The sequence below is a fragment of the Haematobia irritans genome, chromosome 5 (assembly GCF_050003625.1).
Source record: "Haematobia irritans isolate KBUSLIRL chromosome 5, ASM5000362v1, whole genome shotgun sequence".
Classification (NCBI taxonomy): domain Eukaryota; kingdom Metazoa; phylum Arthropoda; class Insecta; order Diptera; family Muscidae; genus Haematobia; species Haematobia irritans.
In genome coordinates this window covers 65,721,233-65,741,772 of record NC_134401.1, presented here as the reverse complement: position 1 = coordinate 65,741,772, position 20,540 = coordinate 65,721,233, and the positions used below count along the sequence as shown (strand labels likewise).

At 33.5% G+C, this 20,540-nt stretch overlaps 1 protein-coding gene across 1 annotated transcript; it reads left to right on the top strand.

Moving 5' to 3' along the window:
* The first annotated feature begins 14,356 nt into the window (after nucleotides 1-14,356).
* Nucleotides 14,357-14,871, top strand: LOC142239115 (large ribosomal subunit protein eL32-like). Its single transcript, XM_075310894.1, has one exon. It carries the CDS (start codon nucleotides 14,395-14,397, stop codon nucleotides 14,719-14,721), a length of 327 nt encoding a protein of 108 aa, XP_075167009.1. The 5' UTR covers nucleotides 14,357-14,394; the 3' UTR covers nucleotides 14,722-14,871.
* The last annotated feature ends 5,669 nt before the right edge of the window (nucleotides 14,872-20,540 follow it).

Below are 20,540 nucleotides of genomic sequence, written 5' to 3'. Positions count from 1 at the left end.
TCTTATTATTTTTTATTCACTTGTTAAAGAAAATTTCGTAATTTGAAGGAAATAATTGGAGTTCAAAATTAAAAAATTTCTTTAGAACCATACGAAGTTCAAGGTGGGCCCTACTGTGGTAAAATTCAAAAATCTTAAGAAATTCTGAAATATTATGTGGAGAATACGAATTTAGTAAATCTTTATATATACTTTGTTCTTTTTATTTAACTAACGTACACAAAAAATTATTCAAGCGAAGGAAACATTCTCATTTTGGGGAAATTTTCACTAAAACGTAATAAGGTGTACGAACTCAAACAAGGTTAAATTGGCCCTAGTGCCCTGAGGAGTTCACCGTTTTTTGTGTATCCATATTAAAATCGGGGTTATATATAAATCTAAATCGATGGGGTTGGCATTTTGTATGCGCACTCGTTGTAGGTAAATCCAATTTTTGCCACAACAATTTTCACACACTGAAAAAAACTGTGAATCCACCAGAAAGAAGAATTCTGGTTAATTTTAGAAAATTTAGATTATTTTCAGATAATTTTAACTAAACAGTATTACAAACGCTGACATCACGCCGATATCACAAAAAAGTAAACATTTCACTTTTTGACGAAAATGTTGTAGTTTCAAGGAAAAAGGTGGAGTTCAAAATTGCAAGAATGTCTTTAGTGCTACACGAAGTTCAAGATGAGAGCATTTGTAGTAAAATTTACAAATTTAAAGAAATAATGAGCTTTTCTTTGTAAGAAGTACGAATATAGCGAATCTTTATGCTTCATTTATTTATGAGTTTTCCCGTTTTTTTAGTTCATTTAATTAACGTATGCAAAAAATCAATAGAGTAAAGAAAACTTTCTCCAAACATAAAAAAAACTTTCTCCAAACATAATAATTCTATGAACTAAAATAAAGTTAAATTGGCTTTAGGGAAATAAAAGGTTCACTTTTTTTAGTACAGTTTCAATTCACAATTTTGCACATTACTTTTGGGTAAAATTATTATAAAAATTTTAACGATCCTGTAAGTATATTCGACATTTACTGAGTTTTTTTTTACATTTTATTATGTCACATTCAATTTGACAGTAGAAAACCCAAAAATTTACTACTGCCTAGAATTAACCAACTATTTGTAGTTTTAAACTATTTCAGAGTACCCTCATTTAAGTAAAATGTTTAACTAATTTTAAGTAGTCGAATCAGCTGCAATTAGGCTTGCCAGATGGCCGGGATTCGCCTGGATTGTCCCGGAATTTCATCTCCAGGAAGTGTCCCGAATCTTTCACAAAATTGGCCAAAAATCCCGGAATTTCAATTACTCAAGGCATATATTTTAATTCTATTTCTAAGAAAAGAAAAGGATTTGAAATTAAATCGCTCTCAAAAATACTTTTGGTTTTGGATTTTCATAATTTTTAAATGTACATTTGTCTTTCAGATTTTGTACCATTGCATTCAATCCCATCACTTGAGCAGTATATGTAAAAAATATACGCAAACATCTAATTTTATTTCAAATTCACGTTTTTTGCGAAATGCCAACATTTCAAAGTTCGATTTTATCCCAATCACTGCCATAGACTCCTTAGTGACACTATAACAATCCCCAACTCTGATGCGAAATATACCTACCCAAACCATGTCCACGGCGATATCTAAATTCCCAATATCGAAAGACACTACAAAAGAAGCAGCGATTGTCATCTCAGACCGTAAGTTTGTTTGTAAGGTAGTTTTAGTATTACAAAAATTTAGTATTACAAATGTTAGTCGCCATATTGAAACTTTGATTGTTAGTCAAATTGAATTAAATTTATAATTATAAATTTATAATTTGTGGGAGAAAATCTGGAAATGTATCGATGTATGCTTCGAAATACAGTGGTGGCCATAGAATTAGAAACGATGAGTTTTCATTTACATCTGAATTCACAACTTTCCCAAAGTAAGTCGAGGTTTTTTTTTGGTTTTTAATTAACATCCGAGTCGCTAATAGAGTTTATTTTGCGTACTAATCTGGTAGTTTGCAACAAGGGAGATGCCCCAACCTTTGTCACTAAAAACAGGCAAGAGGTTTTGGACATCACCTTGGCCTCGCAAGAAATGAATGAAATGATATCTGAGTGGCAAGTTTTAAGTGAACACACACTGTTAGAAAAATATGTTTTTCATATGTTCCGATATAAACAAAATGTGTTTCGGGCACAATTTTTAAACACAATATATTTAAGTGCAAACATGTAATGTTCCTAAACTAACACTAAATGTTTGGGACATCTATGTTAATATGTTAGAATATATTATGTTTGTGGCATGAATGTTTCATAAAAATCATATGTGTGAATACAAACATATATAAATTTACAAATTTCGACTAAACATACATATGTTGTGATATTTTATTCAAAGCGACAGAGAGAGTATAGAGAGAAATAGAGATGGAAACCGGGAGAGTTGACGAAAGATATCAATATTTCACAGCAAAAGAGTCAAAAGAGAACAATTTCTGTGAAACCGCTTATATGTTGTTTCGGAAAACTGTTTTATGATAAGGCCAAAAATTTGATATGTTTAAGTCTAAATATTATTTAATTTGAATAAAGAGAATAGACATTAGGAACCAAGAGAATAGACATTTGAAAAACAAACAGCATATATTTTCGCCTTGAGAGCAGCATTTTATGTATGTGTGGACGTGCGTTGGGTTTATCATTTTGGCATTATGGGCACAATTTTTTTCTTGGTTCGTTAAAAGAATTCAGGGGTCTTCATAAAAATAACGAAAGGGCACTATACTCTTTTTAGAATTGGGACAGTAAAATGAAATAAGGAGGAAATAGAGAAAAATTACACAGTAAAATGTAAAAATACAAACTTTAGTTCCTTTTTATTAAAAAGTAGTCCACGAGGAGTTGACGGACACCATCAAATATAAAAGCGGGCATTAAGTTCGAGTTTTACAGCTAAAACAATTTAAAAAGTTTATTTTCTTTAAAATGAATTATTAAAGAAAAATAAAAGGAATTTTAGAGCGATAGTGTTAAATGCAAGTAAAAAACTGTTCACTCCTAAATAAATTTATGTTTATATTATAAAATTATGTATGTATGTTTATACTCGACTCCACGTTCTTCTTTTGTTAGTTTTTGAAGTCCTTCCAAATTTTAAAGTTTTGTACAAAAACAGTTTTTTATTACAAGATTGTTATTTTTGCAATAAAAAATAATATTTTATCCAAAAATCTGTCAATTTCGTTTATATCAAGCACTGTTACTGACTATAAATCTTTAATAACGCACATTTCGAAGTTTCATTTAAAAAAAATTAATATAGTATAAATATAAATGTGTAAATTAAAAAAAAAAAAAAAAAAAATGTTCGGTCGGAGCAGGGGTTGAACCCACGACCCTTTGCATGCAAGGCAGACATGCTAACCACTGCTCCACGTGGCAAACAAATGTATGTTTCTGTTAAATAATGTTATGTTTGCATGGGCTCGTGGGCGCTGCAAACTATGCTATATAAATGTAACTTAAAACGATAATTATCTACTGGTGACTATAACAGCTACGTAGCCCAGTGGATAGTGTGTTGGCTTATAAACTGTATGGTCCTCGGTTCGATTCTCCGTGCAGGCGAAAGGTAAAATTTTAAAAATTTATAAAAGTGAATAATTTCTTCAACATTATTTGTATTACAGAAAAAGGTGCCAATAACTATAAAATTTCGTGGAAGTGAAAATTACGAGTATGTTAGGGAATGAGCACAATCGTGTTTGGGAAAAATTCTTCCAAGCATATAATATTTTTGGCTCAAAATGCTTCCAAACATATAATATGTTCACATAAAACAAACATATTAATGTTTCGGCAGTATGTAATAATATATGTGCTTCCTGCAAAATATGTTTGGAACATATGTTAAAGAAGCGATTTTTTTTAGGGTGCAGCTTCTCAGATCATCGCTACATCAGTTTCAAATTTGATGTTCATACCACCAAGACCATATTTACGCCAAATGTTTGGAAAGCTGACTGGAATAGGTACACGCTCACAAAAAATCGCTTCTGTAACATATACTCCCAAACATATTTTGCTTCAAGCATATACATTTTTGGGTATTGCCCACACATTTATATGTTTGATCTCTTCCAATATATAATATGTTTGAAAGCATATTAGTCTAAACAATATATGTTTGGGTAGTCTAAGTTTCAAACATTTTGTATTTTTGCATCCAAATTCAATAATGTTGTCTTCCAAAAAACAATATGTTATTATGTGAACATATAATATGTTTGGAAGCATTTTGCACCCAAAAATATTATATGCTTAAAAAAATTCTCCCAAACAATATTGTGCTCAAAATTTTAGTTATTTATTTATATATTTACAATCATAACGAATTATGAAAATAAACAGGTAATATAGGTGCTAACAACATAGGTTTTCGACCTGAATGCTCAAAATTTTGTTTCTGCCCAATTGTATATTCCCCCACATCTTTCTCACTTCCACGAGATTTTTTAGTTCTTAGCACCTTTTTCTGTAATACAAACATTGTAGAAGAAATTATTCAATTGTATGATTTTTTTTATTTTAATTTTACCTTTTGCCGGACGGGGATTCGAACAGCGGACCACACAGTTTGTAAGGATCAAAGAAGTAGCTGATCAATTGCCCAAGGAAAAATAAAATGTTAATTTTGTAATAACAAGCAACAACCACCAACTTAATTCAATATCGCTCCCTGTTAAATAGCGCTCCAAGCTACTAAACACATATATGTTTATAGGCTATTTCTAAATTAATATATGTTTGCGTCCAAACATTTTATATTTACAAACATTTTATGTCCCAAACATAATATGTTCTAACATATTAACATATATGTCCCAAACATGTTATGCTAGTTTATGAACATTATATGCTTGCACTCAAAAATATTGTGTTTAAAAATTTGTGTTCCAAACATATAATGTTTATAGCCAAACATATGAAAAACAGCCTTTTTCATCCGTGTATAGGGAATCGTTCAATATGATGATACCGGAAATACCAGAGACAAATATGAGCACTGTGCAAGTTATCGAACACGCAGTGGAGAGGATTACTAAGGCCTTCAACATTTCACTGAAAGCTGCATGTCCTAAAGGGAAGCCAAGGGGGGAAAATCGACCACCATGGTGGTCTACGGAGTTAGGTAATATGAGGAAATCGTGCAGGGAGCTCTTTAACAAAGCAAAGTCCACCAGAGCTCCTGTGGATTGGGACGCTTACAAGAAGAATCTGAGAGGATACAAGCGAGAACTGAGAAAGGCTCAGCATAACTCTTGGAATGATTACTGCAGCAGCATTGAGAATACGTCCGAGGGTTCCAGACTACGGAAGGTGCTAGCATCCACGAGCTCCTCTCCAGGTTTCATTAAAACATCGGAGGGCAATTGGACAACGTCCAGTGAGGAGACGCTGGAGGTACTATTGGACACACATTTTCCCGGAAATCAGACGGTTGAACCATGCACTGGCGGTGCCACAGTGGCTCAGCGGTCGTTTCCTATCGAGGAAATTGTATCAGAATCTAGAATAAAATGGGCGTTAAATAGCTTTGGATCATTCAAATCCCCCGGACCTGATGGAATTACTCCGGCGGAGTTACAAGCGGTGGCTGACAGAATTATCCCCTGGTTGTCGGCGATATATATAGGATGTATCAACTTAGCATATATTCCACGAAAGTGGAGGGAACCATATATATTCCACGAAAGTGGAGGTGCATTCAGCAAGCCAGGAACAAACTCCCTTAATGTCATACTGCATCTATTGCCTTTAGACATTTTGGCCAAACAGTCAGCGGCAACAACGGCTGTGCGGTTATGCGAGCTTTTCGACCTGAATGCTCAAAATTTTGTTTCTGCCCAATTGTATATTCCCCCACATCTTTCTCACTTCCACGAGATTTTTTAGTTCTTAGCACCTTTTTCTGTAATACAAACATTGTAGAAGAAATTATTCAATTGTATGATTTTTTTTATTTTAATTTTACCTTTTGCCGGACGGGGATTCGAACAGCGGACCACACAGTTTGTAAGGATCAAAGAAGTAGCTGATCAATTGCCCAAGGAAAAATAAAATGTTAATTTTGTAATAACAAGCAACAACCACCAACTTAATTCAATATCGCTCCCTGTTAAATAGCGCTCCAAGCTACTAAACACATATATGTTTATAGGCTATTTCTAAATTAATATATGTTTGCGTCCAAACATTTTATATTTACAAACATTTTATGTCCCAAACATAATATGTTCTAACATATTAACATATATGTCCCAAACATGTTATGCTAGTTTATGAACATTATATGCTTGCACTCAAAAATATTGTGTTTAAAAATTTGTGTTCCAAACATATAATGTTTATAGCCAAACATATGAAAAACAGCCTTTTTCATCCGTGTATAGGGAATCGTTCAATATGATGATACCGGAAATACCAGAGACAAATATGAGCACTGTGCAAGTTATCGAACACGCAGTGGAGAGGATTACTAAGGCCTTCAACATTTCACTGAAAGCTGCATGTCCTAAAGGGAAGCCAAGGGGGGAAAATCGACCACCATGGTGGTCTACGGAGTTAGGTAATATGAGGAAATCGTGCAGGGAGCTCTTTAACAAAGCAAAGTCCACCAGAGCTCCTGTGGATTGGGACGCTTACAAGAAGAATCTGAGAGGATACAAGCGAGAACTGAGAAAGGCTCAGCATAACTCTTGGAATGATTACTGCAGCAGCATTGAGAATACGTCCGAGGGTTCCAGACTACGGAAGGTGCTAGCATCCACGAGCTCCTCTCCAGGTTTCATTAAAACATCGGAGGGCAATTGGACAACGTCCAGTGAGGAGACGCTGGAGGTACTATTGGACACACATTTTCCCGGAAATCAGACGGTTGAACCATGCACTGGCGGTGCCACAGTGGCTCAGCGGTCGTTTCCTATCGAGGAAATTGTATCAGAATCTAGAATAAAATGGGCGTTAAATAGCTTTGGATCATTCAAATCCCCCGGACCTGATGGAATTACTCCGGCGGAGTTACAAGCGGTGGCTGACAGAATTATCCCCTGGTTGTCGGCGATATATATAGGATGTATCAACTTAGCATATATTCCACGAAAGTGGAGGGAACCATATATATTCCACGAAAGTGGAGGTGCATTCAGCAAGCCAGGAACAAACTCCCTTAATGTCATACTGCATCTATTGCCTTTAGACATTTTGGCCAAACAGTCAGCGGCAACAACGGCTGTGCGGTTATGCGAGCTATCGCTGTGGTCGGAAACAAGTTACGGTCACAGTTCGGCCCTCAAAATAATGCCAGATGTGCCTAACGTAGTGGATTACACTTTGGCGAGTCCACTTTTCGACAAATAGTTTGAGACTCTAATTCCCAACAGTGAGGCGTGGTGTACACGGACCCCGGGGAATAAAAGATATATAGATTTCTACACTGATGGCTCCAAATTGGATGGCCAAGTGGGTTTCGGAGTATATTCTAAAGATCTGGAACTTCGAATAGCGAAAAGATTACCTGATCACTGTAGTGTTTTTCACAATATTCACCTAATATGGGTGCCTGGCCATAGGAACATACCGGGGAACTCCGAAGCAGATGAGCTAGCAAGGATAGGAACTACCTTATATATTCCAGGGGAACTAGAATCTGTTGGTATGCCTCTGGCTACCTGCAAGCTCTTACTGCGTGAGAAGGCTGTCATGATGGCAAATGTTCGATGGGAGAATTGTAAGGGTTGTAACGACACCAAGCAAATATCGCCCCATTTAAACTTAAACCGCACACTAGATATGCTAGTGTTCTCGAGACGCCAGATATCACTCCTGATATCTGCTATAACGGGTCGCTGCCTGATAGCCGATTTTGCAAAAGCTATTGGTGCGAAGTATAATGACTATTGTATGAGCTGTCATGATGCGGAGGAAAAGGAATCAATAAAACACCTCTTGTGTGAGTGTCCTGCATTTTGTGTAAGGCGTAAGCAAATTTTAGGGGCATATAGCTTCAGATTACTGGCGGACCTGGAAAACGTTAACTTAAGCAGTCTGCTAATGTTTTTGGAACAATCTGGTTGATTCAACAGAAGAAAATAATCGAGAAGGTTCATCGGTTAAAACTAGAAGTGCCCATATGTAATAGGTACTTTTATTTAATGTGGTATCAGCGTTGCCACAACGAAATTATATTTTGGACCAAATTTTTTCCAAAATCGGACCAAAATTCCCTCCAGCGGACCAAATTTCCAATTGCGAAGAAAAATGCCTTAAAACGTATTTTATTGGCGTACATAGTACTTTTATTAAAAAAAAGTAAAGTAAACAGAAAGGACTGATATGATTTAGCGGCTGACATATTAATCAAAACGTCGACTTATCAACGTTTTTTTTTTAAATTTTGAGAAAATAGACTTTTTGAAAAGGTCGAATTTTAAAGTCAATTTTAGTTGACATCAAAAGTCGAAATTCAATATTACAAAAAGTTGATTTAAACCAGGGATCCGGAGCGGAGCGGAGCGGAGCAAGCCCTTTTTTTGCCGGAGCGGGAGCGGAGCGGGAGCGGTATTTCTAAAATCCGGAGCGGAGCGGGAGCGGAGCGGTTTCCAAATGAAAAACCGCTCCGCTCCGAATAAAATATTACTTCAATGAAATGTGTAACTTTGAAATTACACTGTGTAGGTAATTTCAAATTTAGCTAGTACTTAGCGTAGTGTGAGTAAACGTTTAAAATGTACGATATGTATTTTTGTACGTACGTACATTGGGGAAAACACAACGTGTTTTTTAGTAATTGTTTTCAAAAACGGCAAATGTCAAAACATATATCTAGTATATGTTGTAAAAGTAACAACAGTACTTTCGATCAATTTCATCCCGTATTACTACAAAGATGTTTGTAATGAACGTCAAATAAATGCAATTAAACGATCTTATTTATATTTAATTTTTTAGTTTTCTACACTGAAAAAAATATTGTCGTGAAGTCAAAGATTCCATGTCCTTAGAATAAGAATGCAAATTTTGCATAACATGGAAGACGCATTTCTTTAAAATAAAGTTTTTTTCTTGTCCAAAAGGCAATAAACTTTTGAATGAAGTTGTAATGTCCTTATAATTAAGTGATTTTACTTAAAAATGTGTATCATAACATGAAAGATAAAATTTTTGAGGTAAGGTCAACGTGACTTTAATAATTAAGAAAAATTCTTTAAAATTAATAAAATTGTCTTTAAATTTGTTTCCTTTTTGCATCTTGCCTACAAAGCAAAAAATCGTTAAAAAATAAGACATGTTTTTCAACACTTTATTTTAAAGACGCTTTTTACTTGAAACATAGCATAATTTCTACTGGAAGTCGAGTCTTAATATGGAAAAAAAATAACTCGTTAACTCGTTTTTAAAGGATTTTGATAACAACTGACGAAAAAAATCTAAAAAAAAATGAAAAATTAACATTTGCTTCCTAGAAGCAAGTACATAACCCCCAAATTTAAAAGAGAATTACGTCTTTAAAGTATCCTTACTTGTATTCTCCGCTTCTTTGGCTCGGTATTAAAGTAAAGACAAAATCTTTGGAACCGGGCATGCTTTTTTTCATTCACATTTGCTTTACTATTGTACTATATCCTAGCATTCTCTTATTTCTGATATTAGTTCTCGAAAATTTAATTAAAATTATGGATAGTTTCAATTTTGGTTGAAAAATGTGCGCATATACATTTATTATACAATAAAGGGAAAAAAAGCGAAATTAGGTAACACTAGATCTGAGTAAGAATATTCGTAGGTATACCACGGACTGGGGCCAAATCACCGCATTCGTCATCGAGTTCTGTTTCGTATAGAGAAACATTTCGATCGCATTAAATTTTTGGATCACCGCATTCGATCGAAATTTATTTTGTCTACTACTTTTTTTACATTGCTGTAAACATATGGTAATACGAAATTGGAAGAGAGTACAATTTCAAAATAATTTTTTTTATCAAATTAGGATATTTTTGAGATATTTATGTTTCTTTTGTGTGTTAAAATATATGTGTAAAAATATATTATGAATCCAAGTATTTTTTGGTTTTCCTCGTCTTCGGCTTCAGAGGATGAGTACAAAGGGGCATTAATAAGGAAAAATATTGGTGACAAAAGCAGTCCTTTAGCATTGCCTGAATTAGAGTAAGTGATTCTATTTTGAAGTGAGTGTTTTTAACATCCATAGATTTAAAAAGAGTTCTTGAAAAAATAAGTTTTTTTGAAGCGGCTACTGAGCATTCCTTTCTTTGATCCGTTTCCCTAAATGCAAGTAATATTATATTTTATTAAATGTATTTTGCCAAAATAGAATAATAATTACATTTTCACCAACTTTTTTCTTTTTGTTTACCTTTTTTCTGCTTGAAAATCACTACATACTTCGTTTTCGATAGCATGCTACCTATCGTGTTCAACTTCGAGTATAAACAATTCGATAACGACTGCGGTGATCCGCGTAAATTACATACGATGATGAAGTACTCGATTTCGACTGCGGTGATTTGGCCCCTGATGTCGATGGAGGTTGTTGCAAACATAAATATACACACACACACACATTACAAATATAAAAAAACCTCTTCTCTACGTCTGTTGCAAAACAAAAAAAAACTTTCGGAGAGTAGTTACTTCTACTCTGTGTATAGACTTTCAATTCCAATCAGCGTTGCCGTTTTGGTCCGATCGGACCAAAATTGGTCCAAAAGATTTCTAATTTTTAAATTTGGTCCGATGGTCACACCAAACAGAATTTGGTCCATTTTGGTCCATTTTCATAAATTTGGTTTCTATCACATATTAAATAGTAGTAGCAAAGAATATTGTCGGGAGGCCAAATATTTCACATGCTTAAAATACGAATATGAATTTTGCTTAGAATAGAAGACGTATTTCTCTGAAAAAAAGTTTTTCCTTGTCTAAAAGTCTCTAAACTTTTCAATGAAGTCTGTTTGTCCTTATAGCTAAGTGATTCGACATAAAAATGTGTATCCTAACATGAATGCAAATTTCGTTTTAATGAAGTCAAAATGGATTTAATATTTCTGAAAAAATCTTCAAAATTAATAAAATATTTCAACACATTGTTTTAAAGTCATTATACCCTAAACCACATAGTGGTTAGGGTATAATAAGTTTGATCTGCCAAAAAATGTGCCTACAAGAAATATTGATTTTAGACCCCATAAAATATATACCGATCGACTCAGAATCACCTCCTAAGTCGATCTAGCGCTTGGCGTCCGTCCGTCCATCCATCCTTCCGTCTGTCCATGTATTTGTTGTTCACAGGATTTCGGTCGCAATTATTAACAGATTTTGATGAAATTTGGTACAGGGAGTTTTTTTGGGCACAAGGACGAACGTTATTGAATTTGGAAGAAATCGGATCAAATTTAGATATAGCTCCCATATATATGTATTGCCCGATTTCGACAAATGGGTTCACGTTGCACTTTTTTTACTAACCGATCGTCGTCAAATTTAGCACAAAATAATCTTCTGTATCACCCTTTAAGTCTGAAAATTTCATCGAAATCGGTTCAGATTTACATATAGGTCCCATATATATGTATCGCCCGATTTTGTCAAATTAGGTCATAAAACCCTTATTTATCAACCGATCTTACTCAAAGTTGGCGAAATGTAATCTTCTATAGCACTAACTATATGTGCAAAAAATCATCGAAATCGGTTCAGATTTAGCTATAGCTCCCATATATGTACCGCCCGATTTTTCTAAATAAAATAAAACTCAATTGAACAAATAATACAATGTTTGTACTATAATTTTCTCGAAGAGGAGCGGAGCGGAGCGTGGAGCGGAGCGGAGCGATTTTTTTTTTCTCGGAGCGGAGCGAGGAGCGGAGCGGTTTTTTTTTCTCCGGAGCGGGAGCGGAGCGGAGCGAAAAAAATGGACCGCTCCGGATCCCTGATTTAAACTTCCGACTTAGAGGAAATTAAAGACCACAACAGTCACGCATTTGGTTTATATTGCCTTTGACACATGAGGACCCTGCTTGAGAGAATACAATAGATTTCCGAATTTTTATCCAATTTGCTGTAGTGTTGCTTCGCACCCATAATTTTATGCGGAAAATGTGGTCCATATCGGCCCATATTCTTATATAGCCCAATCTTAGTATTCCACTTCTTGTGCACATTCGAATATTGGGGTTAAAATTGTCAAAAAAATATAAAACCTGACCCAATATCTAAAACGCGAAATTTTCATTAGATTTTCTGTGATTGAAATGGTATCTAATCTCACACTGAAACAAAAAACATTCACGGTTCCATAGATTTTGTCTTTGCCCTTGTCGACTACAAGGGAAAATTATTTTATGTTTCAAATACAAACCGACTTTAAAATTAAGTGTTAAATTATATCCCTCATATGCAAAAAAGTTAAAGAAAAATTCTAGCCTACTTTTACCACATAAATTCCTTAGATAAACTGTCAATAAATTATTTTGCATATGGTTTTAGTTTTATACTCAATATACAAAAATTCAACAATACTATAGATGATTTCATTAATTTTGCAGATTTTTTTTCAGAAGTATTAAAGCCAAGTTGACTTAAGTAAAACGAAATTTTCTTTCATGTTAGGATACCCAATTTTAAGTCGAATCGTTTAACAAAAACAGGCAAAACGGCTTCATTGAAAAGTTTATCGACTTCTGGACAAGGAAAAAACTTTATATCAGAGAAATGAGTGTACTGTGCTAAGCAAAATTCGCATTCGTATTTAACAACATGAAATATTCGGCCTCACGACAATATTTTTTCAGTGCATAGATACTATTGAATATGTGATAAAAATTTTAAATACTAGAAAAAAATTATAAATATGACAAAATTTATGAAAATGGACCAAAACGGACCAAATTCCGTTTGGTCCGACCATCGGACCAAATTTAAAAATTAGAAATCTTTTGGACCAATTTTGGTCCGATCGGACCAAAATGGCAACGCTGTGTGGTATCACAATGGACTGAATAGTCTAAGTGAGCCAGAATCTTAATCGGGCTGCCACTTTAACCTAACCTAACCTAACATCCGAATATATAAAATAATTCTGATTAAATATGGGGAAGAATAAGTCATGTACCCCAGAACTTCGCAAGTTGATTGTACGCTGCTATTACAAGGAAAAGCAGTCTATTTCCGACAAAGCAAAACGATTTTGTTGTTCTAAGAAAATGGATTTTGGTGCGATACAAATTCATCGAGATGCGAGAACCTTCGGGAACCCCAAACGAGCTCCAAAACCTAGAAAAACAACTGAACAGGACGATAGAGTTATTTCTAGAACGAGCAAAACCAATCCATTTTTGACTTCGGTTGAAATAAATGATATTATAAGCCCACAAATTTCACAGACTATTTCATCCAGAACTGTCAGACGCAGACTTAATGAAGCTGGGCTTTATGGCTGCATTGCATGAAAAAAGCCGCTGGTTACAAGCAAAAATATTAAAAAAACGGTTACAATTGTCAAAGGAGCACTTGAAGAAGCCTCTAAGTTTCTGGAAAAAATTCTATGGAGTGACGAATCAATGATTAATTCGTTCGGATCAGATGGAAAATGCTACGTTAGAAGGTCTTTGAACAAATCATTGGATCCTAGATACACCATCAAGACAATGTGATGGTATGGGGAGCATTCACTTGGTATAGTATTGGCCCCATACATCGCATAGATGGACGCATGGATTAACATCAATATAAAAATATATTGGAAAATATAATGGATCCATACTCATTCGCAAATATGCCGGTAACGTAAATTTTTTCAACAGGATAACGATCGCGAAGCACACTTCGCGTGTAGTAAAACAATGGTTTACGGATACAAAAACCACGGTTTTGTCCTGGCCACCTCAAAGTACGGATTTAAATCCCATAGAAAACCTATGGGAGGATGTGGAACGAATGTTGAAAATAAAGACTTCTAAAAATAATGATGATCACTTTCGAAATATAAGGGAAGTTTGGAATTCCATACCAGCTTCACGATACCGGACTTTGGCTGAGAGTTTACCACGAAGATTGACCGAAGTTATTAAAAATAAGGGTTACCCAACGAAATACTAAATTTATGTATTATTGTTTCTACACTGTTAGAAAAATATGTTTTTCATATGTTCCGATATAAACAAAAAGTGTTTCGGGCACAATTTTAAAACACAATATATTTAAGTGCAAACATGTAATGTTCCTAAACTAACACTAAATGTTTGCGACATCTATGTTAATTTTCTTTCTTTTTGACGTGCTCTTTTAGAAAAAGTGCCCCAACATGACCATTCGCCCAGCATATAGGCCCAAAATCGTGAAGAAGCGCACTAAGCACTTCATCCGTCATCAATCGGATCGTTATGCTAAATTGTCGCACAAGTGGCGTAAGCCAAAAGGTATCGACAACAGAGTACGTCGTCGCTTCAAGGGCCAATACTTGATGCCCAACATTGGTTATGGTTCCAACAAACGTACCCTTCATATGCTTCCCACAGGCTTCAAGAAGTTCTTAGTTCACAATGTTAAAGAACTCGAGGTCTTGATGATGCAAAACCGTGTATATTGTGGTGAAATCGCTCACGGTGTTTCCTCCAAGAAACGCAAGTAAATTGTTGAACGTGCCAAACAATTGTCCATCCGTTTGACAAATCCCAATGGTCGTGTTCGCTCTCAAGAAAATGAATAAACATTTTATGTTTATTTCAATTAATTTGTACTTTATTCTGCAACAGGATATGAATATAAATCTTAGACATTATGCTTTTGTGTTTTATCTTGCTCAGACTAAAAAAATCTTCAATCGCTAGAAGTTCGTACAATTTTGCATTGTTTTTTGTAAGACAAATATACAGTATGTCAAGAAAGTCTTTTGACATTGCCAAAATATTTAAAATTCCAGAAATAATTGAAATATTAAATATTTTATTTTTTTTTTGCAGTAATGCTGTGTACGTATGTATACTTTTCAATATACATAGTAAAATATTTTTTAAAATTCCATTATATTTAATTTTGGAACAAGTGTACTAAATGATTGTCCATGATTCATAGTGAAAATTTTCACGATTAAATGAGTATCGCTTAATTTGAAAGAAGATGGACTTGATGAGTATCATTAAAATTCAACATTAGAAACAAAAAAAAAAAATATGTTAGAATATATTATGTTTGGGGCATGAATGTTTCATAAAAATCATATGTGTGAATGCAAACATATATAAATTTACAAATTTCGACTAAACATACATATGTTGTGATATTTTATTCAAAGCGACAGAGAGAGTATAGAGAAAGAAATAGAGATGGAAACCGGGAGAGTTGACAAAAGATATCAACATAACACAGCGAAAGAATCAAAAGAGAACAATTTCTGTGAAACCGCTTGTATGTTGTGTGGGAAAACTGTTTTTGATAAGGCCAAAAATTTGATATGCTTAAGTCTAAATATTATTTAATTTGAATAAAGAGAATAGACATTCGGAACCAAGAGAGTAGACATTTGAAAAACAAACAGCATATGTTTTCGCCGTGAGAGTAGCATTTTATGTATGTGTGGACATGTGCTTTGTTTATCATTTTCGCATTATGGGCACAATTTTTTTCTTGGTTCGTTAAAAGAAATCTGGGGTCTTCATAAAAATAACGAAAGGGCACTATACTCTTTTTAGAGTTGGGACAGTAAAATTAAATAAGGAGGAAATAGTGAAAAATTACACAGTAAAATGTATAAAAACAAAGTTTAGTTCCTCTTTATTAATAAGTAGTCCACGAAGAGTTGACGGACACCTTCAAATATGAAAGCGGGCATTAAGTTCGAGTTTTGCAGCTAAAACAATTAAAAAAGTTTATTTTCTTTAAAATAAAAAAATAAAAGGCATTTTAGAGCGATGGTGTTAAATGCACGCCTAAATAAATTTATGTTTATATTATAAAATTATTTATGTATGTTTATACTCGACTCCACGTTCTTCTTTTGTTAGAGTTTTTGAATTCCTTCCAAATTTTAAAGTTTTGTACCAAAAACAGTTTTTTGTTACAAAATTGTTATTTTTGCAATAAAAAATAATATTTTATGCAAAAATCAGTTAATTTCGTTTATGTCAAGCACTGTTACTGACTATAAATCTTTAATAACCCACATTTCGAAGTTTCATTATAAACATTTAATATAGTACAAATATAAATGTGTAAATTAAAAAAAAAAAAACAGTGTTCGGTCGGAGCAGGGATTGAACCCACGACCCTTTGCATACAAGGCAGACATGGTAACCACTGCTCCACGTGGCAAACAAATGTATGTTTCTGTTAAATAATGTTATGTTTGCATGGGCTCGTGGGCGCTGCAAACCATGCTATATAAATGTAACTTATAACGATAATTATCTACTGGTGACTATATCAGCTACGTAGTCCAGTGGATAGTGTGTTGGCTTACAAACTGTATGGTCCTCGGTTCGATTCTCCGTGCAGGCGAAAGGTAAAATTTAAAAAATTTATAAAAGTGAATAATTTCTTCAACATTATTTGTATTACAGAAAAAGGTGCTAAGAACTAAAATATTTCGTGGAAGTGAAAATTACGAGTATGTTGGCAATGAGCACAATCGTCTTTGGGAAAAATTCTTCCAAGCATATAATATTTTTGGGCTCAAAATGCTTCCAAACATATGATATGTTCACATAAAACAAATATATTAATGTTTCGGTAGTATCCAATAATATATGTGCTTCCTGCAAAATATGTTTGGAACATATGTTAAAGAAGCGATTTTTTTTGAGGGTGTAGTTATATTAATTTAAATGTATTATATTTTGCAGAAAATTTGGAATAAAATTGAATTTTTGTTTTCGTTTCTAATTATATGACAACTACAATTTTGGATTTAAGAAGCAACTGTAATAAGCCATGTTGGGAAATAAGACAAAACATAGAACAAACGGCTGGGATATGTAAGATAAAGTGGTATCTATAATATGTATTGCATATTTACTTAAATTTTGGTCTAAAGTAGCTAAGGTGATACAAAAGTTCAATCAAATAGCGTTTCTAATTGCATGACCACCACTGTATGAGAAAATGTGTTACGGTTCTATATAGAATAATTCTAGTAATTCTTACTATCAATTATGAAGACCATTTATTTCGATATTTTCGGTCATAAATTAAAGACAAATCCAATATTTTAAAAATTTTGATATAAAATAATTTTATTTTGAGTTTTTATTTTTATTTGTCACAATTGTCAATTAAACATTGGTGAAGCTAGCCATGATACAATGATTGTATCATGGCTAGCTTCACCAACAACAAAAACATAAAAGCAGCTCATCATAACGTCAAACTAAATGTCGGTAAAAAGTAAATAAACAAATACAAAATGTTTGTTTTGATTTTGTGTTGCTCATGAGAAATGTTTTTTTGTTTGGTATGGAAATACATTGTGAGTGAAAATATTCAAACGCGTGCAATAATTTTGGAATTTCTGTATCCAGTTATGCCCACTGTTTGGGGCATGCACTCGCCCAGTAAAGCTGTTGTTGAACTAACTCCTTCCAATTTTGATCGGCTTGTGGATCAAGGTGATGTCATTTGGATTGTTGAATTGTATGCAAACTGGCGTGGCCATTGTCAGAGTCTAGCAAAAAATTGGCCAACAGACAACACTTTCGCATTTTTCGTTGAATTTTGTTTTTCCGAATTTCAAATACAATTTAAATTTAAGACGTTAATTACAACAACATAATTTAAAAATGTCAACAACATTTTTGACATTATGATGAGCCGTTCAAAGTCACCTGACGGAATAAGGCTACCTTATAATCATTGTATCATGAAGCTAGCAATATTCTTGTAAGGGGCAAAAGCTACAATGTGAGCACATTATGGAGATAGCTCAAAAAGAGAAAAAATAAATACTTTTAGATGGCAAGAAACCAAATTATGTATATAATCATAGTCTGAAGAAATACTGTATAGTATTTGGTAGGGGAGCTGACAAACCCATAAATCTCCTTTAGCTATGCCAATGCTATTAAGCAAATTCCGATAATCAAAGTTCAGCTCAAACGAAAAAATTGTAATCACCTGAAAGCAAGAAACTACTTTCCTAAATATGAGTTTAGGTTTCCATTTTTAAAAAACAAAATTTCCCAAAAAAATCATAACAGCCATCTTGGGAAAAAGTTTCAGAGGCTCCAACATATTTAGGAATGTCAAAGTCTGCAGACAATAATGGCGTTTATGCAAATTTACCAAGTAATAAAATATGTGCAACTATTTTGAAAAAATGTGACTGTTTTGGCTTGTCCCGACAAATCCCGGAATGTACGGCGCAATGTCCCGGATTTCTGCAACCATCATCTGGCAACCCTAGCTGCAGTGGAGTTCAATAAAAATTATTACAAGATTTTCTGTAAAATTGAACTAGTTGTAAGTGTGATGAACTAAATTGAAATATTAATTACGGGCTACATTTTTCCTATGTACAAAACAAATATGAATATCTTTGGTTTGTTGTAACACAACGTATGTAATGCATACAAAACTGTGCAATAAGATGATAGGTCGAATTGATCATTTTCATTTCATGGGACATCTTTACCACAACGGACTTAATAGTCTAAGTGAGCCTGACAATAAAACGCCCTGCCACTTTAAACTAACCTATCATGGTTAGGCGTTTCACATTGCGCTATGTATCATTTTTTATTTTCAAATAAACCTACAATATAAAAATTTTCGAAAAAGTGAGACCACAAATAATATGATCACCAACAGCAAAGCGTTTCCAACGTTAACAAAACATTAATATCCGTCCGTTTCCATAGCAAACTCACCTAGAAAAGGAATAGGATTACCCAAACATCTTTCAATAGCATAATGTTACTTTCTCACGGAGAATATGGAACTTTTTTTGCCGTAAAAATGTTGTTTTCTAATCAAACATATATATTTTTGCTGAAATCAGGTTCATGATGGTTGCGACAAACGTGTTACATGTTTCTCGTGAAAAAGTATCTTTGTTCTCTTGATACATGTCTGGGAAGATCATATTTCTTCTCATGTGCACTCTATCCATTGCTCCATACACGGACGAAAAAGACTGTTTTTCATATGTTTGGGAGTAAAAGTTATATGTATGGAATTCAAAATTTTTAACACAATATGTTTAAGTGCAAGCATATAATGTTCATAAACTAGCGTAACAAGTTTGGGACATATATGTAAATATGTTAGAACATATTATGTTTGGGACATAAAATGTTTGTAAATATAATATGCTTAGATGCAAACATATAATAATTTAGAAATAGCCTATAAACATATATGTGTTTAGAAAGAGAGAGTATGCTGCAAGTAAAATAATGGAAGTAACCAATTGGCGCCTTAAAAATATATCCACACAAAGAAAATTTCATTAAAATTTTTTTCTACCAGTGTATGCCCTCAGGTGAAACATAATATGTTTGAACAATACAAACAATATTTTTTTGAGTGTGTACAATTATGATAGTCATCGCTTTGTTTAGTTTGTCCATAGCATTATATACATATATTTACTTACTATTTTTGAGAAGTCTACGAAAATTTTCTTTTGCTTTAGTTAGCCTTGAGCTTATACGATTAGTTAAAAAATCTTAAAAACATTTTATTAAGCTGGTGAAGATTTCTTCAAAAAATAAAAATAATCTAAACCCAAATAAACATAAGTTGATTTTGGCATTAGTTTAATAACGGACTTTCTTATGTATCGATTTAATTTTAATGCAATTTTCAGATTTTGCTAGAAATTTAAACAATATGAAATATTGTTTTGTCACAATTGTCCAAAATATAAATAGTCCAACTATATGGTGTGTTTGGAACTGCAACATATTTTTGGTGTTAATTTCGACTCACGAAATTATTACATGGTGCCGAATCGCAAACCATCTTATGTTACAGTCAAAAAATATTGAACTCACCACGATACTAAAGCCAATTAAACTTTATTCGAGTTCATATAAATGGTTATGTTTTAGTTGAAATTTCATAATATGAGAAATGTTCCTTCTCTTTATTAGGTTTTTTGTGTAAATTGGTTAAATGATCTACAAAAGTGGAAAACACTTGAATAATATTAAGCATAAATATTTACTAAATTCGTATTTCCCATAAAAAAGTTCAGAATTTCTTAAAATTTTAATTTCCTGTGGGTTCACTTTGTTTGAGTATACAATAGTTACGACTTTTAGATGCTATGTCTACTCAGGCGTATCAGTCTATATGAAAAAAAAACCGCCGATATAATCCACATTCACCACATCTCCCACTGAAGAAAATATTGCACAAAGACAAAGATTTAATATTCTTGAAATACGAATTGCTTAGCATAGAAGACGGATTTCTCTGATACAACGATTTATTTACTGGACCAAAATATGATAA

Bases quoted from the DNA above. Each gene is read 5' to 3' on its own strand.
- LOC142239115 (XM_075310894.1), top strand. From the start codon at position 14,395: ATGACCATTCGCCCAGCATATAGGCCCAAAATCGTGAAGAAGCGCACT.